The sequence below is a fragment of the Papio anubis genome, chromosome 6 (assembly GCF_008728515.1).
Source record: "Papio anubis isolate 15944 chromosome 6, Panubis1.0, whole genome shotgun sequence".
In the NCBI taxonomy this organism is placed as follows: domain Eukaryota; kingdom Metazoa; phylum Chordata; class Mammalia; order Primates; family Cercopithecidae; genus Papio; species Papio anubis.
Window position 1 is genome coordinate 125,560,983 of NC_044981.1, and position 22,409 is coordinate 125,583,391.

The following is a 22,409-nucleotide window of genomic DNA, read 5'->3' on the forward strand; positions in this document are numbered from 1 at the left end:
TTCAATGACTAATCAGTGTTGGGCTTTAAGGCCCAGCCCCTCATACCAACTCAACACACCTTTACAAGGCCATCCCAACTCCAGAGAGCCCCTTGGGAGTCTTTATTGGGATGGCATCACAGATCAACTTCTTCCTAGGCTCTGCTTCCTCCACCTCCCCTTCACAGAGGTTTATTCCAAGAGCACTCCCTAATCAATGTCTTATACCTTAATCTCGACCTCAGAGTTTACTGCCAGGGTAACCCAGTGTGTGACAAGTACTACAAAAATGTTTACAAGCTGGATACCATATTTTGTTCTACTCCATAAACGCCTAAACAGTAAAGATCAGTTATTTATCCTTGCATCCTTACAACGACTAGAAGTCGTCTTTCATATAGTGGACATCAGAAACACATCAAAGAAAATATTCTCCCTAAACTTAGTCTAGATTGAGCTAAATTCTTCTGATTCAAAATGTGGTCCTATCGAAAGGGGCACTGGCATCTCCGGTGTATTTTGTCCGAAATACAAAATCTCAAGACCCAACCTGAATTGGAACTACTGAATCCAAATCTGCATTTTATCAAGATCCGCAGAAGGTTCACATGTACGTTGAATTTTGAGAAGTACTGAGCTAAGGGATTTATTAATACAAGTAAAATGATCAGGCTGATAATCCCTTAAGGATTTTCCGTCTTTAACAATTTTCCTTAACACTAGTAATCATGCGCTCTTTCACTCAACAAATATTGAGTGCCAAGTAAAGATGTCAGCTCTACGGAGCTTACATTTCAGGAGAAAACAAATATCAAGGTGTACATTATAGTGTACAGCAAGGTGAAAAGTGCCATGAAGAAACAGTAGAGGGGAAGTAAGGAGGAGGAGAGGGCGTGTCGCAATTTAAAATTTTTACAAAAGGTCATGATACTCAGAATTGAAGCCCGTGAGATCATTAGACATATGCATGTTTGAGCACAAGCGCTGAATGATTTAGCAACGTGACTGCAGTGGAATGGGAGAGATGCAAAATAACAGACAAACCCAGAGAGGTAAGAGAGCAGACCTCTTCATGAGAGGCTGCCTAATAAACTGATTTGACACTGAATTGCTGAGAAGGTAATGCAAATAGTTTTTTTCTCCAAGAACAAAGTAGTTCTTGGCCAAGCCGATTTGATTTGGGCTGTAGGAACCTGCACAAACCACTTCACTAGCTAAGTCTTAGGTTCCCCAAATGAAAAAGCAGGGACTGGAAAGTCTCTTTCTTTTCTAAGAATGTCAGGCTCCAAGACACCCAGGTGAAGTCTAAGAGTTAGTAAAATAAGGATTGTGGCTCGGCTGTGGCCTAATGCAAACTTTCGCAACCCCAGGATACTGAAAAAAACTGGAAGAATTGCGGAATGGGGTGCCAGGCTGACAGATCTTAACCTTTGCACTCAAGTTCCTCCCACACCGAGAAACCCATGTCCCGACCGCAGGGCGCCCTGCTCACGGCGGGGTGTGGCGCCTGAGTCCGCCTCCTGAGTCCGCCTCCTGCGGCTTCCCGGACTTGGCTCCGCCCACGCCCTGGTCCCGCCTCCTGCCTCAGCAGACACAGACCCCGGTGACGGAAGTGACGCAAGGCGGAGGCTGGAGGGCCGCCCCGGGCCGGGTCCGCAGTAGCTGTGGGTTGGAGCCGGCGTCCGTCGGTAGCAGCATGGCTCTCCTCTTTCTTCTGCCCCTTGTCATGCAGAGTGTGAGCAGGGCTGAGATGGGCACCGCGGATCTGGGGCCGTCCTCAGGTACCGTCGCTCGCGGCAGGGCTGCGGCCGGGTGGGGACTAGAGGGAGGGCGGGATCCGCCCCAGCCGAGAAGCCCCGCCCCGCTTCTCCGCGGTCGCCCTTTCTCGGGACCCCTGCGTCGGGCCCTGAGCGGGCGACGGGGAGGCGAGGTTGGGTCGCGACACTGGGGCCCAGTGGTTTGCACTCGTCAGTTCCCTGGTTGTCGCCACAACAAATCACGCCGCTTGTTTTTCTGACTCTTGTAATCCACTTTTAAATATGATTGTGCGCTGCAGAAGGACGTTGCCGGTCAATGTGGGCCAGCGTGGTCTCATAAGATTGTAATATCGTTTTCTTACTGTACTTTTTTTATGGTTAGATACGCAGATACTCACTAGTATGCTACGGTTGCCTGCAGTGTTCAGTGCAGTGACAGGCTGTACAGGTTCATGCCCTAGAGCAGTAGGCTGTGTCATTTGGGGTTGTGTCAGTGCGCTACTGCCCGAAGAAATTGCCTAAGGGGACATTTCTCCATTTCTCAGAACGGATCTCCATCGTTAAGTGACGCATGACTGTGAATGTCCTGATCAGCATGTGACATCGTGGTCTCAGTTCGTGGCTTAAATACTTCTTACGGGGGGAGACTCAAAGTGCTTAGAGTAGGAGAGTATGCATTCTGTCGCCAGCTGAGGAGTGAGTGGCAGCTGAGAAGTGGCCACTCTCAGTCTGGAAGTGGGGGATTGCCGGCACTCACTTGCAGATTTGGCAATAGGTCTCTTCGTCTGGGTTTGTTCTTCGGAGCATTTTATTTCCACCTGCTTATTGACATTTCCTAGGAAACAGATGTTGAGGATGGCTTTTCTGAGTGCAGAGTAATTGTGATTACGAGCTCCAGAGAAATCAGTAAACCTTTTCAATTCAGTTTTCTTTTTTATTATATTATGATTTATGATTCATACGGACTTTGAAAGGTCCACGTTTTGGTTCTGTGTTCACAACAGTCTTCTGGAGTAGGCGTTATTTATCTCTCTATGAATGAGAAATTGAGTTGCGGAGAGGCCTGCCCAACTGGCAGAGAGGTCATAGCCACTCAATGGGGAGCTGCTCAGTTTGGCTCCAGAGTCCAAGTTCTTAACTGCTCTGCCGGGCTCCAGTCAGTCATCCACAAGGGCAATTGCAGTACTTTGCCGTAAGAACTTGCACTTAGGCACAGACTAAAGGAAAGCAAGCTGGGGTGCTTGTCTCTCTTAGGGAAGTCAGCAAAGACTTAACAAAGGTGACCCCAGTGTTGGGACCAGAGGTGCAGAGACTGAGGTGCAGAGGTGTGATAGCATGTTAAATTCGTGGAATATTAAGCGTTTTATTATAAACTGTGTGTGAGAGCTTACAAGGGGAGATAGGTTAGGTGGAGAAGTACGAACCAAATAATGAATTGCCATATTGTGTACCAGCAAGAAACCCAGCTTTATTAACTTAAGCAAAAAGAGGAATTTATTGTCTCAGAAAAACCAGAGTTAAACAGAAAATTACAGATGCCAGGTGGGTCTCAAGAAGCTAGAACCAGGAACCCAAACTGCTAGGACTCTCCGTTTCTTATTTCTGACTGTTGGCATTGACAGCTTTCCACACTTGGCAGGAATCACGGATTCTGACAGCTTCTGGGTTTTGACATCTTGCAGCCTCCGCCATCCTAACAAAATCCCAGGGAAAAGCTCTGATTTGCCCAGCTAGGTTCAGGTGCCAGCTTGCATGGGAAGGACATTCTCGTAAAGGGTGGAGTTGGGTTACCAGAAGAAGCGGAATGACATGCCTGAAAGAAGTACAGGTGTTGAGCCAACAAAATAATACACCCACTATGCCTTGCTGAAGTCAGTCATTATTTACTAATGCTGACATCATTGGATTATCAATTACAAAGGGAAATGATTTAATGCAGAATCAGACATGCCATTTAGAAAGACCAGTCATCTTATAAAGTAGTTTGAGGGTAAACACAAGGCCCATTAGGAGGCTGCTGCTTAAGTTGGAGTCAATGAGAAGTAGTTTTAAGTGGAGAAGAGGACAGTTAGAAGAACATTTAGAAGGAAGAGTTAGTAGCCCTCTGACTGGATGTCAGCAGAGAAAGGATAATGCTAGCTCAGGCATAGCATAAAAGCAAGTGCCAGGCCCTTCCTTCTGAGTACAGAGCGCTCCTAAGCATGTAACCCTTATGAGTGCACAATTGCACATCCTTGTAGCCTGCCCTGGGAGGAGGATTTTCTGTCTGCCTCCCGTGGGAAGATCAACTTCAGCCTTCCATATTCTGCAGAAACTTTAGAATTTGTCTCTGTACCTCTGGTTCTAAAACTGGGGTCACCTTTGTGAAGCCTTTCCTGACTCTTCTAGCAGAGACAGGCACCCCGGCCCTGCTTTTCATTAGTTTTAGTGAGCCCTCCTTTTAAAGTGCATTTCTAACACATTTCTCTAGATTTTTCAGTGCATTTTTCTAGATTTTGTTGTGTTCCCTGTTCTTTTAAAGTTAATTTAAAACACAAAATCTCCAAAGTAGGAAGAAACCCACAATGCTCTGGCTCTTGCTTAGCTTCCCAGCCTTATTCTTGCTGTTGCTGGGCTTGACACTATAAAAGTTCATCTTAGATGAGAGGGCCTGGTAAGAACAGGGAAGTAGACAAGAGAATATAGTGATATAGTCAGTCTCCAGGAAATCCAAGTGTTTAGGAATGTATTGTGTTACATTCATGGGCTTTTCATTAATACTTCTTAAGTGAAAATGAAATCAGTATGTGCCACTTAATCAGTAGTATTTCACTCTTCATACACTCTTACACATAATAGTAGTATATATATTTTTAAGTGAATCAGGGTGTGCCACTGGCTTTCTTCATCCAGATAGGTGTCCCACTCTGAGTAATAGCTGAAGAGCTAGGCTGGACTTTACACCAACCGCAAGGCTCTTCACTGACCTTGCACAGTTTATCAGCTATGCTTCCTACTAATTATCTGACTTTAGGATAAAGCCTTGAGTACTGTTTAAATTTTTCACTATTTCTTTGGATTCTATAGTTATTTCCGAGATTCAAAATACACAGGATAATACATTTTAATTATATTTATTGAATAGGGTATTAAATTTTCTTTTTCACTTTATTCTGATTCATGATTCATACAGACTTTGAAAGGACCACATTTTGGTTCTATATAAAAGAAAACCTAGGCTGGGAGCAGTGCCTCATGCCTGTAATCCCAGCACTTTGGCAGAAGGATCACTTGAGCCCCGAAATTCAAGACCAGCCTGGGCAACATGACAAAACCCCATCTATACAAAAAAATACAAAAATTAACCCTGTGTGGTGGCATGTGCCTGTAGTCCTAGCTACTGGGGAGGCTGAGGTAGGAGGATCACTTGAGCCCAGGAGGTCGAGGCTGCGGTGAGCCATGATTGCACCACTGCACTCCAGCTTGGGCAACAGAGCAAGACTCTGTCTCATCTGTGTATGTGTGTGTGTGTATGAAAACCTAAAGAAAAGTAATAGTTTTAAACAGCTGTCTTACAAAATTTGGCAGCATCATACCAATAGTGCAGTTGTTTTACAAACTAGATGAGTAATTAATGGTTCAATTTTGAGTGAACAAAGAATCAGAATGAGGTTTGAACCAGAATGAAGTGAATTCCTAACAGAAAGGAATTTACTTGTAATTTTCTTACTAAAGGGGTATCTTTATTTTAGATTATCCTAATGCATAGTAATCAGAATACTAGGTATCTGTTTAAGTCTCGGGCATTTTTAAGAAATTATTCATTTTAATACATTGTTCGACTTTTGCAGTGGCCATAGTTGTGATAATGTAATAAAATCAGGAAACATTACTTGAAGCAGATGCTTGTGAAGTCACCAGAAAATAGTCTTCTCCAATTCCAGTTTAAATATGGAGGTTATTTACCCCTTATTTTATTAGACGATCACAAAGATGTTGGAAGCATTTTTCTTAATTAAAACCAACAAAACTTTGCATATTGTCAAGTCGTTACGTAACTTCTCTAAGGCTTTGTTTTCTCGTTGGTAAAATATGTATGATAACATTGTCTCCCTCACAGGATGGATGTGATGAGTATCTGAGGTAATGCATTAAAAAGGTGAGCACATTTTGTGTTTTGTAGTAAATACTTAATATTTTAGGGATTATTCAATAATGTGCATTATTATTTTCACAACTACATCTTTAAATATTAAATTCCCTTAGTCTTATGTGAGAAATTGCGTTGGCTTTTAAAAAGACAAACTTGACCAGATCAGTATGAGAAAGTTAAAATAGGCTCAGCATCTAACTCATTCTTCCATCTCTTCCAGCAGACAAAAATAGTGTTTTTTTTAGTAGACTGGAAAAGCCTGCATTGTTTTTTCATTTCTTAAACTATTTCTCAATTCAGAATGAGTTAGTCCAAAAGACAATTAGTATTGAGAAATGACTTCTCTCAGGGACTAGATGGGTCTGGTCCAGTCAGAACTAATGCTAGGCCAAACCCAACTAGATTAAATTGGATAAACAGGAGTAAGAATAAAGCCCTGGATTTCAAGTCAGAAAAGTGGCTGAGCAGATATTTATTGGATAAGCCCCAACTTGGTGGTGGTGTGAGGGAAAAATATAGGGGAGGTTAGTTACTTACAAGTTCACTGCAGGCCACTATGTGTCATGCCTGGCTCTTTAAAAAGAAAAATTTCAACTAGAAGATTTCAGTGAACACCTGAAACATCACATGCAAGAATTCTCAAAATGTCCTACTCAGCTTAAACCTGGGGGATGCGGCTCCTTGCTAAGGTGAAAGTTGGAAAGCATTCAGAAAAATAGTCATTTTATCAGCACCGGAAGCCATTCAGGAGGTAGATTGTAATCAAATATATTCTGACAAAAATACAAAGGCCTTGATTTGGTACTTTTCATTTATTCGGTGTGGATTTCTTATGCTGGTTCTGTTTGCCATGCAGATGAAACCTTTGTGACAGTCCCCGTTCCTGTCCCTGTATCTTTAACATGGGGAAGGTGTTAGATCTTTTCTGAGGGTTGTTCTTTCAGAAAAGATCCAGATGCTTTAATTTGAAACATTTGTTTTTGAGTTGTAGTGTCAGATGACTTAAAATCCAGAACAACAGTTTACTTCATCCTCACTTCCGTATGCTTCTCAGTGTGCTCTTGCATGAAAGAGGTTGGTGAGCAGGTTGTCGGATGATTTCTGTAGAGTCCATAGCCCCGTTCCACCATAGGTGTACATAATTTTATACAGTCTTTTGACACTAGTGTGTTAAGATGGGTGATGAACTCCTCGGGCTGTCGTGTTTTGAAGAGACACAGATGCTTTTGGTGGTTACAGGATGGAGCACACAGGTAGCAGCCCTGGTTCCTGTCACCCATGTATGCGGAGGAAATGGCCAGTGTCCTCAGACTATACTGCAGGTATCTGGAGTTTGCCATCCACCCTACATTCACCAACATTTATTGCAGAGCTATCACGACTGCTGTGTTTTGGTCCTTTGTGACATTCTTATTGTCCCGTCGGTAGCACTGCTCTATATCACCTGCTGATCTTCACTGCTCCTTTATTTTGTCTCTCTTTTTTCATATCCTGTCTCTTCTGGCTTATCAGCTGTCTGAGGAAACAGTTGGCTTTAACCAGGGCCCTCCTTTTTTTCTGCATTGTAATTAAAGTGTTAGGAAAAACAAATTCTTCTCTCCTGTGTTTGGTTTTCTTAAATTCTTAGCTGTGAGTTGTAGGGGAGTTCTGGGAATTAGATCTTAAAATACCTAAAGTTTACTCCGGATAGTATGCAGATGTAATACATTAAATAATTCTGAGCCCGTTTCCAAAAGCAACATGAGCTACACAAAACTATCTATCTTGGCATTTTCAAGAGATGAGAAAATCTGTAAGATGATCTTATTTCATGAAATCACTCTGGTAAGATCTTTTCTTAAGCCCCAGAGATAATAATACTCTTTTGCTATTTCTGCATATATTTGTATTTACATAGTATAAATATATTAGAAGTTTATTGTAAGCCTTAATTAATTTAATGTGAATATATAACAATTTAAACTTCACATTACAAAATTCTGAAGCTTAAGAAAACTGCTTATGTCTGTCATATTATTTTGGCAAATAATATTTGACAAAAAGTAATATTTGGCAAAACAAAGGCAGATGTCTCATAACCACGTAGTTTCTCCTCTGGTAGCATTAAAAACCACAGGTTACATCTTTTGGGTGTACGTTTTTCTTTTAACCTAGTAGTAATTTCTTTTTCTATAAATCATTGAAATCTTTTCCTCCTACCACCTGTCTGTCTTGCTTTGAAAGCTATGATTTAAGTCCTTGTCCTAGTCTAACCATATCAGGCTTTTACTTAAATTATAGGAAACATACTTTGGTTCCCATTAAAAACTAATCTAATGCTGCACAAGCCTCCTCCTGTTTGTAGTTTTCCATTGTGTGATTCAATAGCCCCTTCCTAAGTACAAATGCACTTTTTTTGATATTCTGGTATGCAGATTGACACATACAGGAATTTCAGGTTGAGTAGATACCGTTATAAAGCCATTCCTATTGGGAATAATTAAAAAGAAGGCCTTAGGCGGGGCCCAGTGACTCACACCTGTAATATCAGCACTTTGGGAGTCCCAGGTGGGCAGTTCACCAGGTCAGGAGTTTAAGACCAGCCTGACCAACATGGTGAAACCCCATCTCTACTAAAAATACAAAAATTAGCCGGGTGTGGTGGTGCACACCTGTAATCTCAGCTACTCAGGAGGCTGAGGCAGGAGAATCACTTGAACCCAGGAGGTGAAGGTTGTAGTGAGCAGAGATTGCACTCCAACCTGGACAACAGAGTGAGACTCCATCTCAAAAAAAAAAAAAAAAAAAAGGTGGAGGCATGTGGCTTAAAAGGAAGGGAAGGATTTCCAGTCTTGGAAACCAGAGGAATGGCGATCCTTGCTATGTAGTGGCAGAAAGCTGAGTGACACTGTAGCTTTCAGTGACACCAAAAGTAGAGAATGTCTGAGGAGTTGTGTGATCTAGCTCAGGAGGTTTCTAAGCAAAGTGCTGAAAGTGCCACCTGGTTTTTTTCTTGGGTCTTATGGTAACAGGTGAGCCTGCTCAATCATGGGAAGAACTGTTAAAAAGAAACCAGGACCACCTGGTCTGAAAATTCTCAGCCTCTCAAGAGGCAAAAAATGCCAAAATGAAGAAATGGCCTCTGAAGGAAGGCTCAGATTTAGTATGAGTTTTCTTAGCATCAAGTACCTCTCTTTTCTGGTTGAAAAAGTGTGTTTATATGTGTGATTATTATTTGATATTAATGTTGATTGAACCCAAGTGAAGAGGAGTGACTTATTACTACCTAAAATATGGATTATGAAGTATTTGAGTTGTTTCAGGAGGTTGAGATGCAAGCATGTGATAGAAAAAAGATGCTCTTAAGGAAGCCGCAGTATACCCTGCTATGAATAGCCATGGGAACTCTACAAAAAACAAAGAGCCAAGGCTACTCTGGCGAGAGCAGTGCTGTTGGGATCACCTACAAGGAAGTTGCTCAGAGAACCAGAGATGGCAGGTACCAACAGCCTTCAGCAGCGCTTCTGGAAGCAGAAGGAGAAAAACTAGGTGTCTGGTCACTGGCCACAAAAAGGTCAAGTTAGTAATATGAAGTATTTGAATCTTCAGACCCTCCCAGCTTTATCATCTCAACCTTTTGGCCCAAATTATTACACCATTTTGGTAAATAATATAGAAGTTAGATATTTTGGCAATAACCAAATCTATTCATTTGTTTGAGGGGAGCCATGAAATATACTGCTTTACTGTAAAGCATTCTGTTTTTAAGTTAGTTTTTCCTCATAATTTTTTTTTAAAAGAAGAACACTTAAATTGTAAACATAAAGCAGGGTTTCTCAACCTTGGCACTACTGGCATTTTGGGCTATATTATTTTTTGTTGTGGAGGCTGTTCAGTGCATTTTAGGATATTTAGCAGCACCCTTGGTCTCTGCCCTCTAGATGCCAGCAGTACCTACCCCCCGTATTTCTTCTCCAGGTTGTGAGAGCCAAAAATGTCTACCGACATTGATTGCCTGTCTCCTGGGCAACAAAATCACTTCCCACAGAGAACCACTGCAATAAAGGAAAAAATAATCAGAAAAAGAAAATAATAATGGTGATAGCATTTAATGGTTCATTAGTGCCAATTATTTACCTAAATAACTCTTGATCCATGTTCTGCTTTGAAAATATATATGTTAAATAACTGTAAATTAAGGCAATATACCAGTTTGGTCTTGAATATTAGAATTTTTGTTTCAGGGAAAATATAGATTTTCACTTCATCAGTAAGCAAATATCTTAGGGATATGAAAGTAACACCTCACTTGAAAGATCAGGAAATCTGAAGTATTTAGCAGTGTGGCCAAGAAAGAACCCAAGTTTATTAATGTTTGACCCAGGGAGTATTTTTCTTATTTAAGCAGTCTGCTTGATATAAATATAAATAATCATCATTATCATCCAAGGCACTTTGAAAAAATAGAAACTTCTGTCCCTCTCTCAATTTTTGAGGATGATTATAAGTTATGTTTGGAAGCCACTGTTCCTGTCCACATGGCCATTCATTTATTTGTTTTAATTATATAAGTAAATCATGTTTAAAAGAATATTCCAGCTAGGTGAGATTGAATAACTATAAATTTGGGGTCACATCGCTAACTGTATACATTCATGTTTATAAAGAAGTGAAGGGAGAAAGGAGAAGTGTATGTGTTCAGTTTTCCAAGGGGTGTTGGATAACAACCTTTTACACTGAACAGTGGGGAAAAATGACTACCTTTTTTTTTTTTTTTTTTTTTTTTTTGGTCTTTTTTAAGAGAACTGAATGCAGTGGCACAGTCACAGCTCACTGCAACCTTGACCTCCTGGGCTCAAGCGATCTTCCTCAGCCTCCCAAGTAGCTGAAACTACAGGCACAGGCCTCTTTACCTGGCTTATTTTTTAATTGTTTGTGGAGATGGGGTCTCCAACTCCTGAGCTCAACAGATCCTCCCACCTCAGACTCCCAAAGTGCTGGGATTATAGGCGTGGGCCACAGCACCTGGCCTGTGACTATTTTTAATGACTAGATTTTGGTAGTGTCTGATTAAATGTTAAAATGACTTCTGTCTGTCCTCTTGCATGACTCTTTCAAGTCTTATCAACAGATGTTTTCTGAAAGGTTTAAAAGAGTGAAGGCAAGAAGAAATGTTGGGTATGTTTTGTAAAAAGCCCTGCACACCCCAGAGAGCAGAATGTTTATGAAATGAATGTGTGGCTCCATTATTCAATCTTTAGGTATCTATTCCTGTACTACAGAAAAAGTGTTGAAGGCATAATAGTATTATGTGTAGAGTTGAGAGGTTGGTGGTATTTTAGAGTGAAATTGGCCATCCTTAGTGTAGCCAGTTCCTCTGTAGACATTTGTATTAGTTTGTTTTCATGCTGCTGATAAAGACATACCCAAGGCTGGGAAGAAAAAGATGTTTAATTGGACTTACAGTTCCACATGGCTGGGGGGGCCTCAGAATCATGGCAAGGGCGAAAGGCACTTCTTACATGGTGGCAGCAAGAGAAAAATGAGGAAGAAGCAAAAGCAGAAACCCCTGATAAACCCATCAGATCTCTTGAGACTTATTCACTATCAAGAGACTAGCATGGGAAAGACCAGCCCCTGTGATTCAATTACCTCCCCCTGGGTCCCTCCCACAACATATGGGAATTCCGAGAGATACAGTTCAAGTTCAGATTTGGATGGGGACACAGCCAAACCATATCAATGTTGAATACAATCTGCAGTATCAAATATTGAAAATTCTAGTGATGAAATGAGGATGATTATTACAGTAGTCAGTGCATTTGATTATAAAACTTCTATCATATTATGAGAATTTATTGCTTCATGATGTATTTGTGTTTCCTTTATATTGCAATGTTTCCATAATTTAAAATGAATCAGAATTCTTTATAGATTTTTCAATAAAATTAACTTCTAGATATCTACTCTTAATTTAAATAATTTTGGTGTCCTGGTGAATTCTGCTTTTCTGCAAATATATGTATCTGACTAATGTGGCATCTTACAATAAGGTTTTCCAATATTAATGTTAGTTTCTTACAACTGTCCATTTTACTTTTTTATTCTCTTACAGTGCCTATACCAACTAATGTTACAATTGAGTCCTATAACATGAACACCATCGTATATTGGGAGTACCAGAACATGCCACAGGACCCTGTTTTTACCGTAGAGGTAAAGAACTATGGGTGAGTGTCACTCTTTGATTTATCCATTTTTGTTTAGGTCCTTGCAAATTCTGCAACTGTGTTCTGCTTTCATCATCCTTCCCACGTGGCAAAACATCCTGAACTGCTTGTAGATGTCCAAAAGTGCTAAAGATGTAAATTCTTTGCCAGATATTCTTGCCTCTTATTTCCTCTTCCTTATCAGTATTGAAGTAGAGAAGTATCACTAAACTGAGATTAGCATGACAAATAAAGCTAATAGTTACAGTGAAACCCCGTCTCTACTGAAAAACACAAAAAATTAGCCGGGCATGGTGGCGGGCGCCTGTAGTCCCAGCTACTCGAGAGGCTGAGGCAGGAGAATGGCGTAAACCCGGGAGGCGGAGCTTGCAGGGAGCCGAGATCACACCACTGCACTCCAGCCTGGGCGACAGAGCGAGACTCCGTCTCGTAGTTAGTATGTTGTCTTCCTATAGTGTATGTAGTTTTTAGTAGAACAATATAAATTTCAAAAAACTTTTTTGACAACTGTTAGTTTTTGTAATGTGCTTAGTCCTATAATTAACATGTATATTAATGGAATTTAGAGTTGTTTAAAAAAGCAGATTTTTAAAAAATTGAATGTGGAATGTGGCTTGCATACGTCTTACATTTTGAATTGAGCCTCTTTACTGTAACGGAGTTTGTAGTTCTTCTAACTAAAGAGTAAGGGCTTCCTACTTTCTTTAGCGTCTCCATCCTATTCTTACTCTGCTCTTTCTACTGCTTTGTGCTGTGAATAAAAAGCAAAGCACAGACAGAAATGGTTTGAGTTTATTTAATAACAGTAAAAGTTATCTTCACATTTCTTAATTCTTTTTAGTGTTAAGAATGCAGAATGGATTGATGCCTGCATCAGTATTTCTCATCATTATTGTAATATTTCTGATCACGTTGGTGATCCATCAAATTCTCTTTGGGTCAGAGTTAAAGCCAGGGTTGGACAAAAAGAATCTGCCTATGCAAAGTCAAAAGAGTTTGCTGTGTGCCGAGATGGTGAGTAGAATGTGTACACATGTAAATTTTAAAATGGAAAATATACATGTCTTCTATATATTTGCTTTTATTAGCAGTTGCTGAAAATTATCACAGTGCTTAAGAAGCACTTGGAGGTATTTAGAGAGTACAGGTTGAGCATCCCAAGTCTGGAAACCAGAATGCTCCAAAATCTGAAATTTTTTGAGCACCAGCATGGCACTCAAAGGAAATACTCAATGGAGCATTTTGGATGTTCAGATTTGGAATGTTCAACTGGTAAGTATAATGCAAATATTCCAGAATCCAGAAAACAAAAACTCAGAAACCGAAAACATTACTGGTCTCAAGCATTTCGGATAAGGGATACTCAACCTGTATCCTCCTCCCCTTCTTTCAAGCCCCACAAAATAGGGCTAACAGGTGGCCATCACTTTGCTGCTTCTATGCTATGACATTTCCACTTCATACAATTATGGGTCTGTGCTGCCCAGCGGTCCCCTGCACCACCCTTGCCCTTCCCATCTTTTGTCATTCATTTGTAAGTTATATTCACTAAGGACTTTGGCAGCTAACTCTTATTCTTAATGCCTGGGGAGCTTGAATACCACCTTAATACATTTAAAAATTGCAGAGTTCCTTATTCTCTTCAGCCACGGTGATTTTCAGGTCTTCACTCTTCCAGCATCCCACTCCCATAGTGTACCTGATGTTTGCTGTCACCTCAAACTCCTGAATCTTTAGTGCCAGTTCCTGTTTTCGAACTATGACATCCTGCCTTAGCTCTCAGACCCTCACTCCTGGGTGAAAGACACCCTTAGTCACTTGACTCCTCACTGGTCTTCTAGCCCCTGGGTCCCTTTCCTTCTAGCCTCACTTCCTTGCTCTGCTCCTGCCTTTCAGATTGTGCCTCCTTGGTCTCTTTTACAGGCTGTTCCTCTCCTTGCCCTTTAAATACTTTTCTTCCCCAGAGTCCACACTTTTGTCATCTGATTACCACACCATCTGCATGTTAGATTTTTTTCCATATAGATTTATCAAGGGCCTACTATGTGCCGGAAAGTATACCGGGCCCTGAGGATACAGTAATGCGTTAAAAACAGACCTGCCTGGCACACAGTGGTACACAGTAATATGTGAAGACTAGATAAATGGTTCACCAACAAAGTCTCAAACATCAAAGACCTAATAAACATTTATGGAGTAAGTTCTGATCTTTCACAGTAAAAAGTTTTGGTGAGTAATGCCATTTCTGAAGCGTTTCTTAGAAACCAGGCTTCTTAATCCACAGAAGCAAAGATAAAGGAAAAATTACTTAATAGAGTTTATATTATGTGAAGTCTTTTTTAAACCAAAGTTTATAACTATTTTTGTTTATAACTAGAAATGAAATTAAACTGCTAAAGAGGCATTTAGATTAGATAAGAGTGCTTCTTTCCTAAGATTTATGAAACATTTGTTTATAAAGGACACTGAGACTATCTTCTAGATATTTGTGGAGTGGTTTAAATGTGGTCCTGCTTTAGAACAACCAGAACAAAAAAAGAATAGGCTGATTGACAGATTCTGGTAATTTTATGAAATGTACCATGAAGTTCCAAGTACTTATTATACTTTCTCCTCCTCCTTCCCCAGGAAAAATTGGACCACCTAAACTGGATATCAGAAAGGAGGAGAAGCAAATCATGATCGACGTATTTCACCCTTCAGTTTTTGTAAATGGAGAAGAGCAGGAAGTTGATTATGATCCAGAAACTACCTGTTACATTAAGGTGTACAATGTGTATGTGAGAATGAACGGAAGTGAGGTATGTGTTTCTATTTCACATTTTTCATAATGGAAATTCTTGTGTAGCTAGCAAAAGTTGTTTCTTTCTGTAGTGTAATGAAAATACAATGCTTATAAATATTCAAGCAAGACTCACAGATCATAGATTTTGATAAGAAAAAAATATGTGAATGCTATTAAAGCAAAAATGATACGGAGTTAGTCACTAACACTGACTACATGAATACATTTACGTTTTTATTTACTTCACTTAGCAGAACAGCTCTAATCTAGGATTTTTCCCAGTACACCTCCATTGTTCCACTGGTAAAATGAGGATTTTCTTCCTCATTGGCAGTGATGTAAAGTAATATTAATACTTCTGTTTCTCACCAGCTAAGTTTCTGGACAAATGAGTAGGACAAATGAACATTTGTTAGTTTAACAACTAACAATAAACATTCCTGCAATTTGAGTTTTTAAATTAACCGTCTTTATAAGGAATATAACAGATGCATAGTATCGTGCTATGTTGAAGTAACAAATTGACTTATTGATATCAAAGCTATTTTTAGACATGTTCAAATCAGTCACATATGTTTTCTTCAGTTGTTTGACCAGGACTAGTATGGTGATTTTTTTTTTAATGCAGATTAAAAGAAGCTGTGCATTTTCACTGTTTTCTTTTTCCATCTAGATTCAGTATAAAATACTGACGCAGAAGGAAGATGATTGTGACGAGATTCAGTGCCAGTTAGCGATTCCAGTGTCCTCACTGAATTCTCAGTACTGTGTTTCAGCAGAAGGAGTCTTACATGTATGGGGTGTTACAACTGAAAAGTCAAAAGAAGTTTGTATTACCATTTTCAATAGCAGCATAAAAGGTAAATTCTTGCCATTTTTTTTCTAAATATAGAGGGAGCAGTAACTAAAACAGGATCATGTGAGGAAAGCAAACTCATTTGCAGTTTCAAAAGATCTGTTTTAACAATATTCAGTTCCATTAGTTCCATTCCTTAGAAAAGTTCAAAATTAAAAATAAAGCAGTTTCTCACACCTTAAAAGATATAGAACAACCAATTTGGAAAGCCATGTGATGGCCCCTTGACCCAGGAAAGAAAAAAAATATAATAAGTACATAAAACTGCACAAATGTTTGCATTTCAGGATTATGAATTATAAGTCAGTTTGTTACTTCACCATAGCAAGATGTTATGAATCCACTAAAATGTTCTCTATGGGGATTGTAATTTGAAGACTGAAGAGCAGGAACGCTCATTGATTACAACTGTATGATGTGGACTGGACAAAGACTTGCGGTTAATATCCAGAAAAGTTTATAGATGGGTTTGAATAATAAATAATGGATCATTTTTATAGCATTTTACAATAATTAATTTTATTTCATCTTTTAATATGGGAGGTTGGGAGGTAGAGATATATATGTTAGAACTTGAACTTTAGAACTGTTACTCTCAGGTGTCAGGTATCTTAAAGAAGTTTGGACTTTTCTTTGTAGTTATGAAATGTAAGTGTTCATTATAGATAATTTATAAAATATGAAAAGCCAGAAGAAAATAAAATGATCTGTAGTTCTACCATGCAAAAGTACCCCATTACTCACAGTTTGATATTTTCTTTAGTTTTTCTACATAGACATGATCATATTGTATAGTATATATGATTTTGTTTATTGCTTTAAGCATATATTATAAATATTTTTCCATTTTATTTCAGATACTTCATTAATATTAATGTCTGTAGAATATTTCACTATATAAATTATGTATTTAATGTTTTATTGTTTTTGGACTTTTAAGAGTATAGGAGTTTTCACTATGACAACTCATGCTTTGATGATTATCTTTGTGTGTATGGGTGTATATATATCTATATATACATATATATGTGTGTATATATATAGATATATATACATTTTTTCTTAGGATTTTTTTAGAATATATTTCATAGGTTTAAAAATTTACTAAAATGTTATGATAAAAGTATATTTTCGAAGAATGGAAATATAGGCTGAAGAGTCAGAACAAACACCTAAAATTCAATACTAATAACTTCCAGCCATTATATGAAGGTTTCAAATAGGTGACTTAAAGCAGTGCAGTACATTTTATGCTAATTTTCATTATGCTATTTGAAAAATAAAACCCTTCTTAATGCTCAAAATTTGAAATACTGCAAATGCCCCAGATTTGTTTTTAGCCTGAATTATAAACTGCACTGATAATATGGCCGCACGGTAGCATCGCTGTGGCTCCTGAGCAGCAGCCCCTGCCTGCTTGCCTCAATGCCTTGCAGCCAGCACTTGCTCAGCCCATGGGACTTCTAACAACATTAAAGGGAGTGGTTTTGTAGTTATTTTTTACTTTTGTAATGATTTAACTTTTTTCACATCCTGTGATAAGCGTAATAGAAGCATTCATTAACTAGTAACTTCCATAGTTAGAAAATTCTAGGTAACAAAATGCCCTAAAGGAAGCCAGACATTGCCACAGTATGTTACAGTGCTGTTAATTGGAAGAGAGAACTATGAAAAAAAAAATACTGAAGACTGTGCTGCAGAAATAAAAAGCAGCATTAGAGCAAAATACACAATGGTGATTCTAGATGTCTGTGCTTGGACACAGATCTTTCCTATTTTATATTATTTATGTCTGGTTTGTAATTAAGGGGACTTTATTCCTGTGCAACATTCCTGTGTGCGTGTACATCTGTGAAGCTTTATAAGTATTTGCAGTCATGAAATAAATAAATGTAACAGAAAATTCTGAGGAGTGGGGGCTAAATCATTTTAAGAGCTATAAACACTGCCAGAATTTCTTTCTTTTTTTTTTGTTTTTTTTTGTTTTGTTTTTGTTTTTGTTTTTCTTGAAATGGAGTCTCGCTCTGTCACCAGGCTGGAGTCCAGTGGCACAATCTCAGCTCACTGGTACCTCCACCTCCCAGGTTCAAGTGATTCTCCTGCCTCAGCCTTCCACATAGCTGGGAGTACAGGCGCACGCCACCACACCCAGCTAATTTTTGTATTTTTAGTAGAGATGGGGTTTCATCATGTTGGCCAGGATGGTCTCAATCTCTTGATCTTATGATCTCATGATCCGCCTGCCTCAGCCTCCCAAAGTGCTGGGATTACAGGCATGAGCCACCGTGCCCAGCTGCCAGAATTTATTTCTAAGGAGAGATATTTTTTAAATTCTTTTGCATTTTTAACTGAAAGAAGTGCATAACCCTGGAAACATACTGTATGTAGGGCTGTAAGGAAATTATTGTGGAAAAGCTGTTTTAACTATATTATGTCATAGCAGAATAGTCCCAGAAAGTTCTAGAATTGCAGAGCTGGGAGGAATCATATTGCTATCCAAGACAGATACCTAATTTTTTACTCAGAGTTCCTAACTTCTGCTTCCTTCAGTGTTCTTTAAAACTCTGGCCATATTCACTAATGTGTAAATCTATTCAAGAATGGCACTAAGACTTTTTGATAGATAATAGCAGTATTCCATCTTAATTGTAATTTGCAATTTCTGCCTTTTTTAAGGTTCTCTTTGGATTCCAGTTGTTGCTGCTTTACTACTCTTTCTAGTACTTAGCCTGGTATTGATCTGTTTTTATATTAAGAAGATTAATCCATTGAAGGAAAAAAGCATAATATTACCCAAGTCCTTGGTAATGTATTTAATTTTTTTTGTACACACTAAAAGGTTAACTTGAACCATTTTTGATAGTTTCTTAAATTATGTTTTTAAAGTGGAATGATATTCAACAGCATGTCACCTGCCATCAGTCAGTCTACCACACATCCAAAATGACATACTGTGTCTTTTGCTATGCAGCACGTTTTGTTTTGTTTTGTTTTGTTTTAATTCTCAGGGCAAAAACACAGACAATTCTGTTAAAGATCTTAAAGTCTAGTGGAAAGAAAAGATAAGTATACATTGGATATATATAGTGTGATAGGTTCAAAGGTTTATACCTGAGCCTGTGAGGACTTTGTCCAGCTTTGGGATGGGGTTAGTCATGGCTTTTCCAGAGGCAATGCCTGAGCAGTCTTGAGAGACACACAGGAGTTTAGGCACTAGGGGACAGAATGTGCCAAGGTGCAGAGCCAAGAAAGCATGACTTTGAAAGATCTGCAAATATGGAAACACTTCATTATTGTTGGAGTATAAAAGGAAAGTTGGCCAAAAATGAGACTAACATAAGAGTTTGACGATTTTAATGTCCAACATTTCAAAGCCTTTGATGAAAAGAACATTTAAAGGTAACAGAATAGTATCTATTTGAATCAAATATGACAGGAATAATATCTGTGATGCTCAAAGGGCACATTAAAATTTGCTATTAAAAAAACTACCTTTAAGTACAGTAGATAAGAACTCTCAATTATTAGTCAACTCACAAATGAATTGTAATATTTTATTTTTTACTAGTAATTAAGCACAAAGCAACCTTGCAGTATGCCATTTTACACTAGAGAAGGAAAAAGAAACCGGGATATCCAGTAGTAGTAGGATAATGGGTAAATGCTGGTTAAAAGTAATCTAGCCCTGGTAAGAAGAAAAGCACACAGTGGGTATTCGGTGTAATAGTGCCATAAACATGCCATTTCTTCAATATAGTCACTCCACTCTTAAAAAATGTATTATAAGGAAATAATTTCATAAATAAAAAGATGTGCGGGATATTTAACATGTTGTATAGCTAGTAAAAATTGGAAACATTTCCACATCTATTAGAGAAATTATTTATCAGTATAAAGAAATAATATGAGCCACTAAAAATTACAATGATGAAGGCAAGTAATGAGAATATTAAGTAGATGTGCTCACTTTGCAGACATAATATGCATACATGTGGAAGATAATTGTATCTGGGTTCTCTAGAGGGACAGAATTAATGGAATATATATATAAGTATCGAGATATATATATAAAGGGGAGTTTATTTAGTATTTAACTCACACGATCAAAGGTCCCACAATAGGCTGTCTGCAGGCTGAGGAGCAAGGAGAGCCAGTCCAAGCTCCAAACCTGAAGAACTCAGAGTCCAATGCTCAAGGGCAGGAAGCATCCAACACGGGAGAAAAATGTGGGCTGGGAGGCTAAACCAATCTCTCTTTTCACATTTTTCTACCTGCTTATATTCTAACCATGCTGGCAGCTGATTAGATTGCGCCCACTCGGATTAACAGAGGGTCTGCTTTTCCCAGCCCACTGACTCAAATGTTAATCTCCTTTGGCAACACCCTCACAGACACACCCAGGATCAATACTTTGTATCCTTCAGTCCAATCAAGTTGACACTCACTATTAACCATCACAGTAATGTTTCAAAAAGCAACGTATATTAGTAAGATATCCTTGTGCACATGTACCCTAGAACTTACAGTATAATAATAATAAAAAAAGATATCTGATGGCTTTTTAAAAATGCTAAAACTTTGTTTTTAATCTTACTATGGTACCTTTCATTAAAAAGAAAAGGCAGCCATCTGATTCACCCGTTATCCTAAATGTGCCATTTGGTGGTCCATTACTTTAGACATTTGTTTTTTTGAGGGTAGGCACTTAAGCTTAACAATATTTTATCTTTAATCAATTTTTCTCCCCATAGATCTCTGTGGTAAGAAGTGCTACTTTAGAGACAAAACCTGAATCCAAATATGTATCACTCATCACATCATACCAGCCATGTTCCTTAGAAAAGGAGGTGGTCTGTGAAGAAACGTTGTCTCCAGCAACAGTTCCAGGCATGCATACCGAAGACAATTCAGGAAAAGTAGAGCATACAGAAGAACTTTCTAGTATAACAGAAGTGGTGACTACTGAAGAAAACATTCCTGACATGGCCCCGGGCAGCCATCTGACTCCAATAGAGAGAGAGAGTTCTTCACCTTTAAGTAGTAACCAGTCTGAACCCTGCAGCGTCGCTTTAAACTCCTATCACTCCAGAAATTGTTCTGATAGTGATCACTCCAGAAATGGTTTTGATACTGATTCCAGCTGTCTGGAATCACATAACTCATCTGATTCAGAATTTCCCCCAAATAATAAAGGTGAAATAAAAACAGAAGGACAAGAGCTCATAACAGTAATAAAAGCCCCCACCTCCTTTGGTTATGATAAACCGCATGTGCTAGTGGATCTACTTGTGGATGATGGCCGTAAAGAGTCCTTGATTGGTTACAGACCAACAGAAGGTTCCAAAGAATTTTCATGAGATCAGCTAAGATGCACCAACTTTGAAGTCTCATTTTCCTGGACAGTTTTCTGCTTTAATTTCATGAAAAGATCATGATCTCAGAAATTGTATCTTAGTTGGTATCAACCAAAGGGAGTGACTTAGTTTAGATAAAAGTGTAAAGAGGATGTGTGGCATTTTCAATTTTGGCCTGAAAACTACAAAGACTGTTTTTTTTTTAAACAAAAAAAAAGTAATTTATGACCCTTTGCATCCAGATAGGTGAGCAGTGACAAGGAACAGTATCCAGTACTCCTTATTCCTAGGTGAGCAGGTGATGCCCCAGGGACCTTTGTAGCCACTTCACTGTTTTTCTTTTCTCTGCCTTGATATAGCATATGTTTTTGTAAGTTTTATGCATACAGTAATTTTAAGTGGTTAATTTCAGAAGAAATTCTGCAAGCTTTTCAAAATTGGACTTAAAATCTAATTCAAACTAATAGAATTAATGGAATATGTAAATAGAAACATGTATATATTTTTTATGAAACATTACAGTTAGAGATTTTTAAATAAAGAATTTTAAAACTCGTTTTTATATTCATTTATTTAAGCACTTAGGCAGTCTTTCATAGTTAAGCAGAATATTTTTATATCCACTGCTTATTTCCATGCATTAATGCTATAGAATTATTTGCTAATCGTTCATATTTAATATTTAAAACAACCCTAAAATTAGTATTTTTAGATGGTCCTTATAGGTCTATATTTCAGTGTTTAACACCCAGTGTGCATTACACTGTTCGAAGTGGTTTGAGAAGAAAAGACTTCGCTGTAGAGCACGTGAATTGAAGAGTCTAGCATAACAGTGGTGGGCAGAGCCATGGAAATGGATGAAGGAACCTTGAGAATTACATGGTGTGGAAAGAATCCCCAGTGAGAGGCAAGCCAAGAGTTAATATATATGTTACACAAGGATTTATTGGAATTACTAAGAGGATAGAAATATTCAGAAATTAATATGAGTCTGTGAATTAATCCACCAAAAAAATTGAAATACCATTTACATGAGTAGCAAATCATATTTCTTTGGTTTCTGGAAAGATACTTCTCTTCACTTAAAAATGCAAATTACAAATGAGATACTATTAGTGAAAAAAGTAGTGGTGTGGTTTGCAGTGAAACTGATATAGTCACTTATTTTGGGGTAATGTCTTGTAAATTGCTTTTCAAACTGATATCCCCGTACATATCACATTCCACGAAAGTAAATATCCTTCAACGGACTTTGATCTGTCTTCTGGGAAAATTACCAAAAAAAAAAAAAAAAAGACTTTACATGAACAATGCATACATTAGAATGGGAAAAGCAA

At 38.4% G+C, this 22,409-nt stretch overlaps 1 protein-coding gene across 3 annotated transcripts; it reads left to right on the forward strand.

Annotated features, from left to right (window-relative positions):
• The first annotated feature begins 1,578 nt into the window (after positions 1-1,578).
• Positions 1,579-22,182, forward strand: IFNGR1 (interferon gamma receptor 1). 3 transcript variants are annotated; one of them, XM_003898119.4, is made up of 7 exons: positions 1,579-1,760; positions 11,963-12,077; positions 12,919-13,091; positions 14,706-14,878; positions 15,536-15,722; positions 18,395-18,522; positions 20,470-22,182. In XM_003898119.4, the coding sequence occupies exons 1-7, from the start codon at positions 1,676-1,678 to the stop codon at positions 21,073-21,075; spliced, it is 1,467 nt and encodes a 488-aa protein (XP_003898168.2). In that variant the 5' UTR covers positions 1,579-1,675; the 3' UTR covers positions 21,076-22,182. The 3 variants fall into 3 exon arrangements, with proteins under 3 accessions (XP_003898168.2, XP_031523260.1, XP_009204259.2); XM_031667400.1 differs by lacking the exon at positions 1,579-1,760 and adding an exon at positions 5,199-5,672; XM_009205995.4 differs by lacking the exon at positions 1,579-1,760 and adding an exon at positions 5,921-7,190.
• The last annotated feature ends 227 nt before the right edge of the window (positions 22,183-22,409 follow it).

Bases quoted from the DNA above. Each gene is read 5' to 3' on its own strand.
- IFNGR1 (XM_003898119.4), top strand. From the start codon at position 1,676: ATGGCTCTCCTCTTTCTTCTGCCCCTTGTCATGCAGAGTGTGAGCAGG. The intron at 14,879-15,535 runs GTATGTGTTTCT...TTTTCCATCTAG, and splicing joins TGAGAATGAACGGAAGTGAG to ATTCAGTATAAAATACTGAC. The intron at 18,523-20,469 runs GTAATGTATTTA...TTCTCCCCATAG, and splicing joins TAATATTACCCAAGTCCTTG to ATCTCTGTGGTAAGAAGTGC.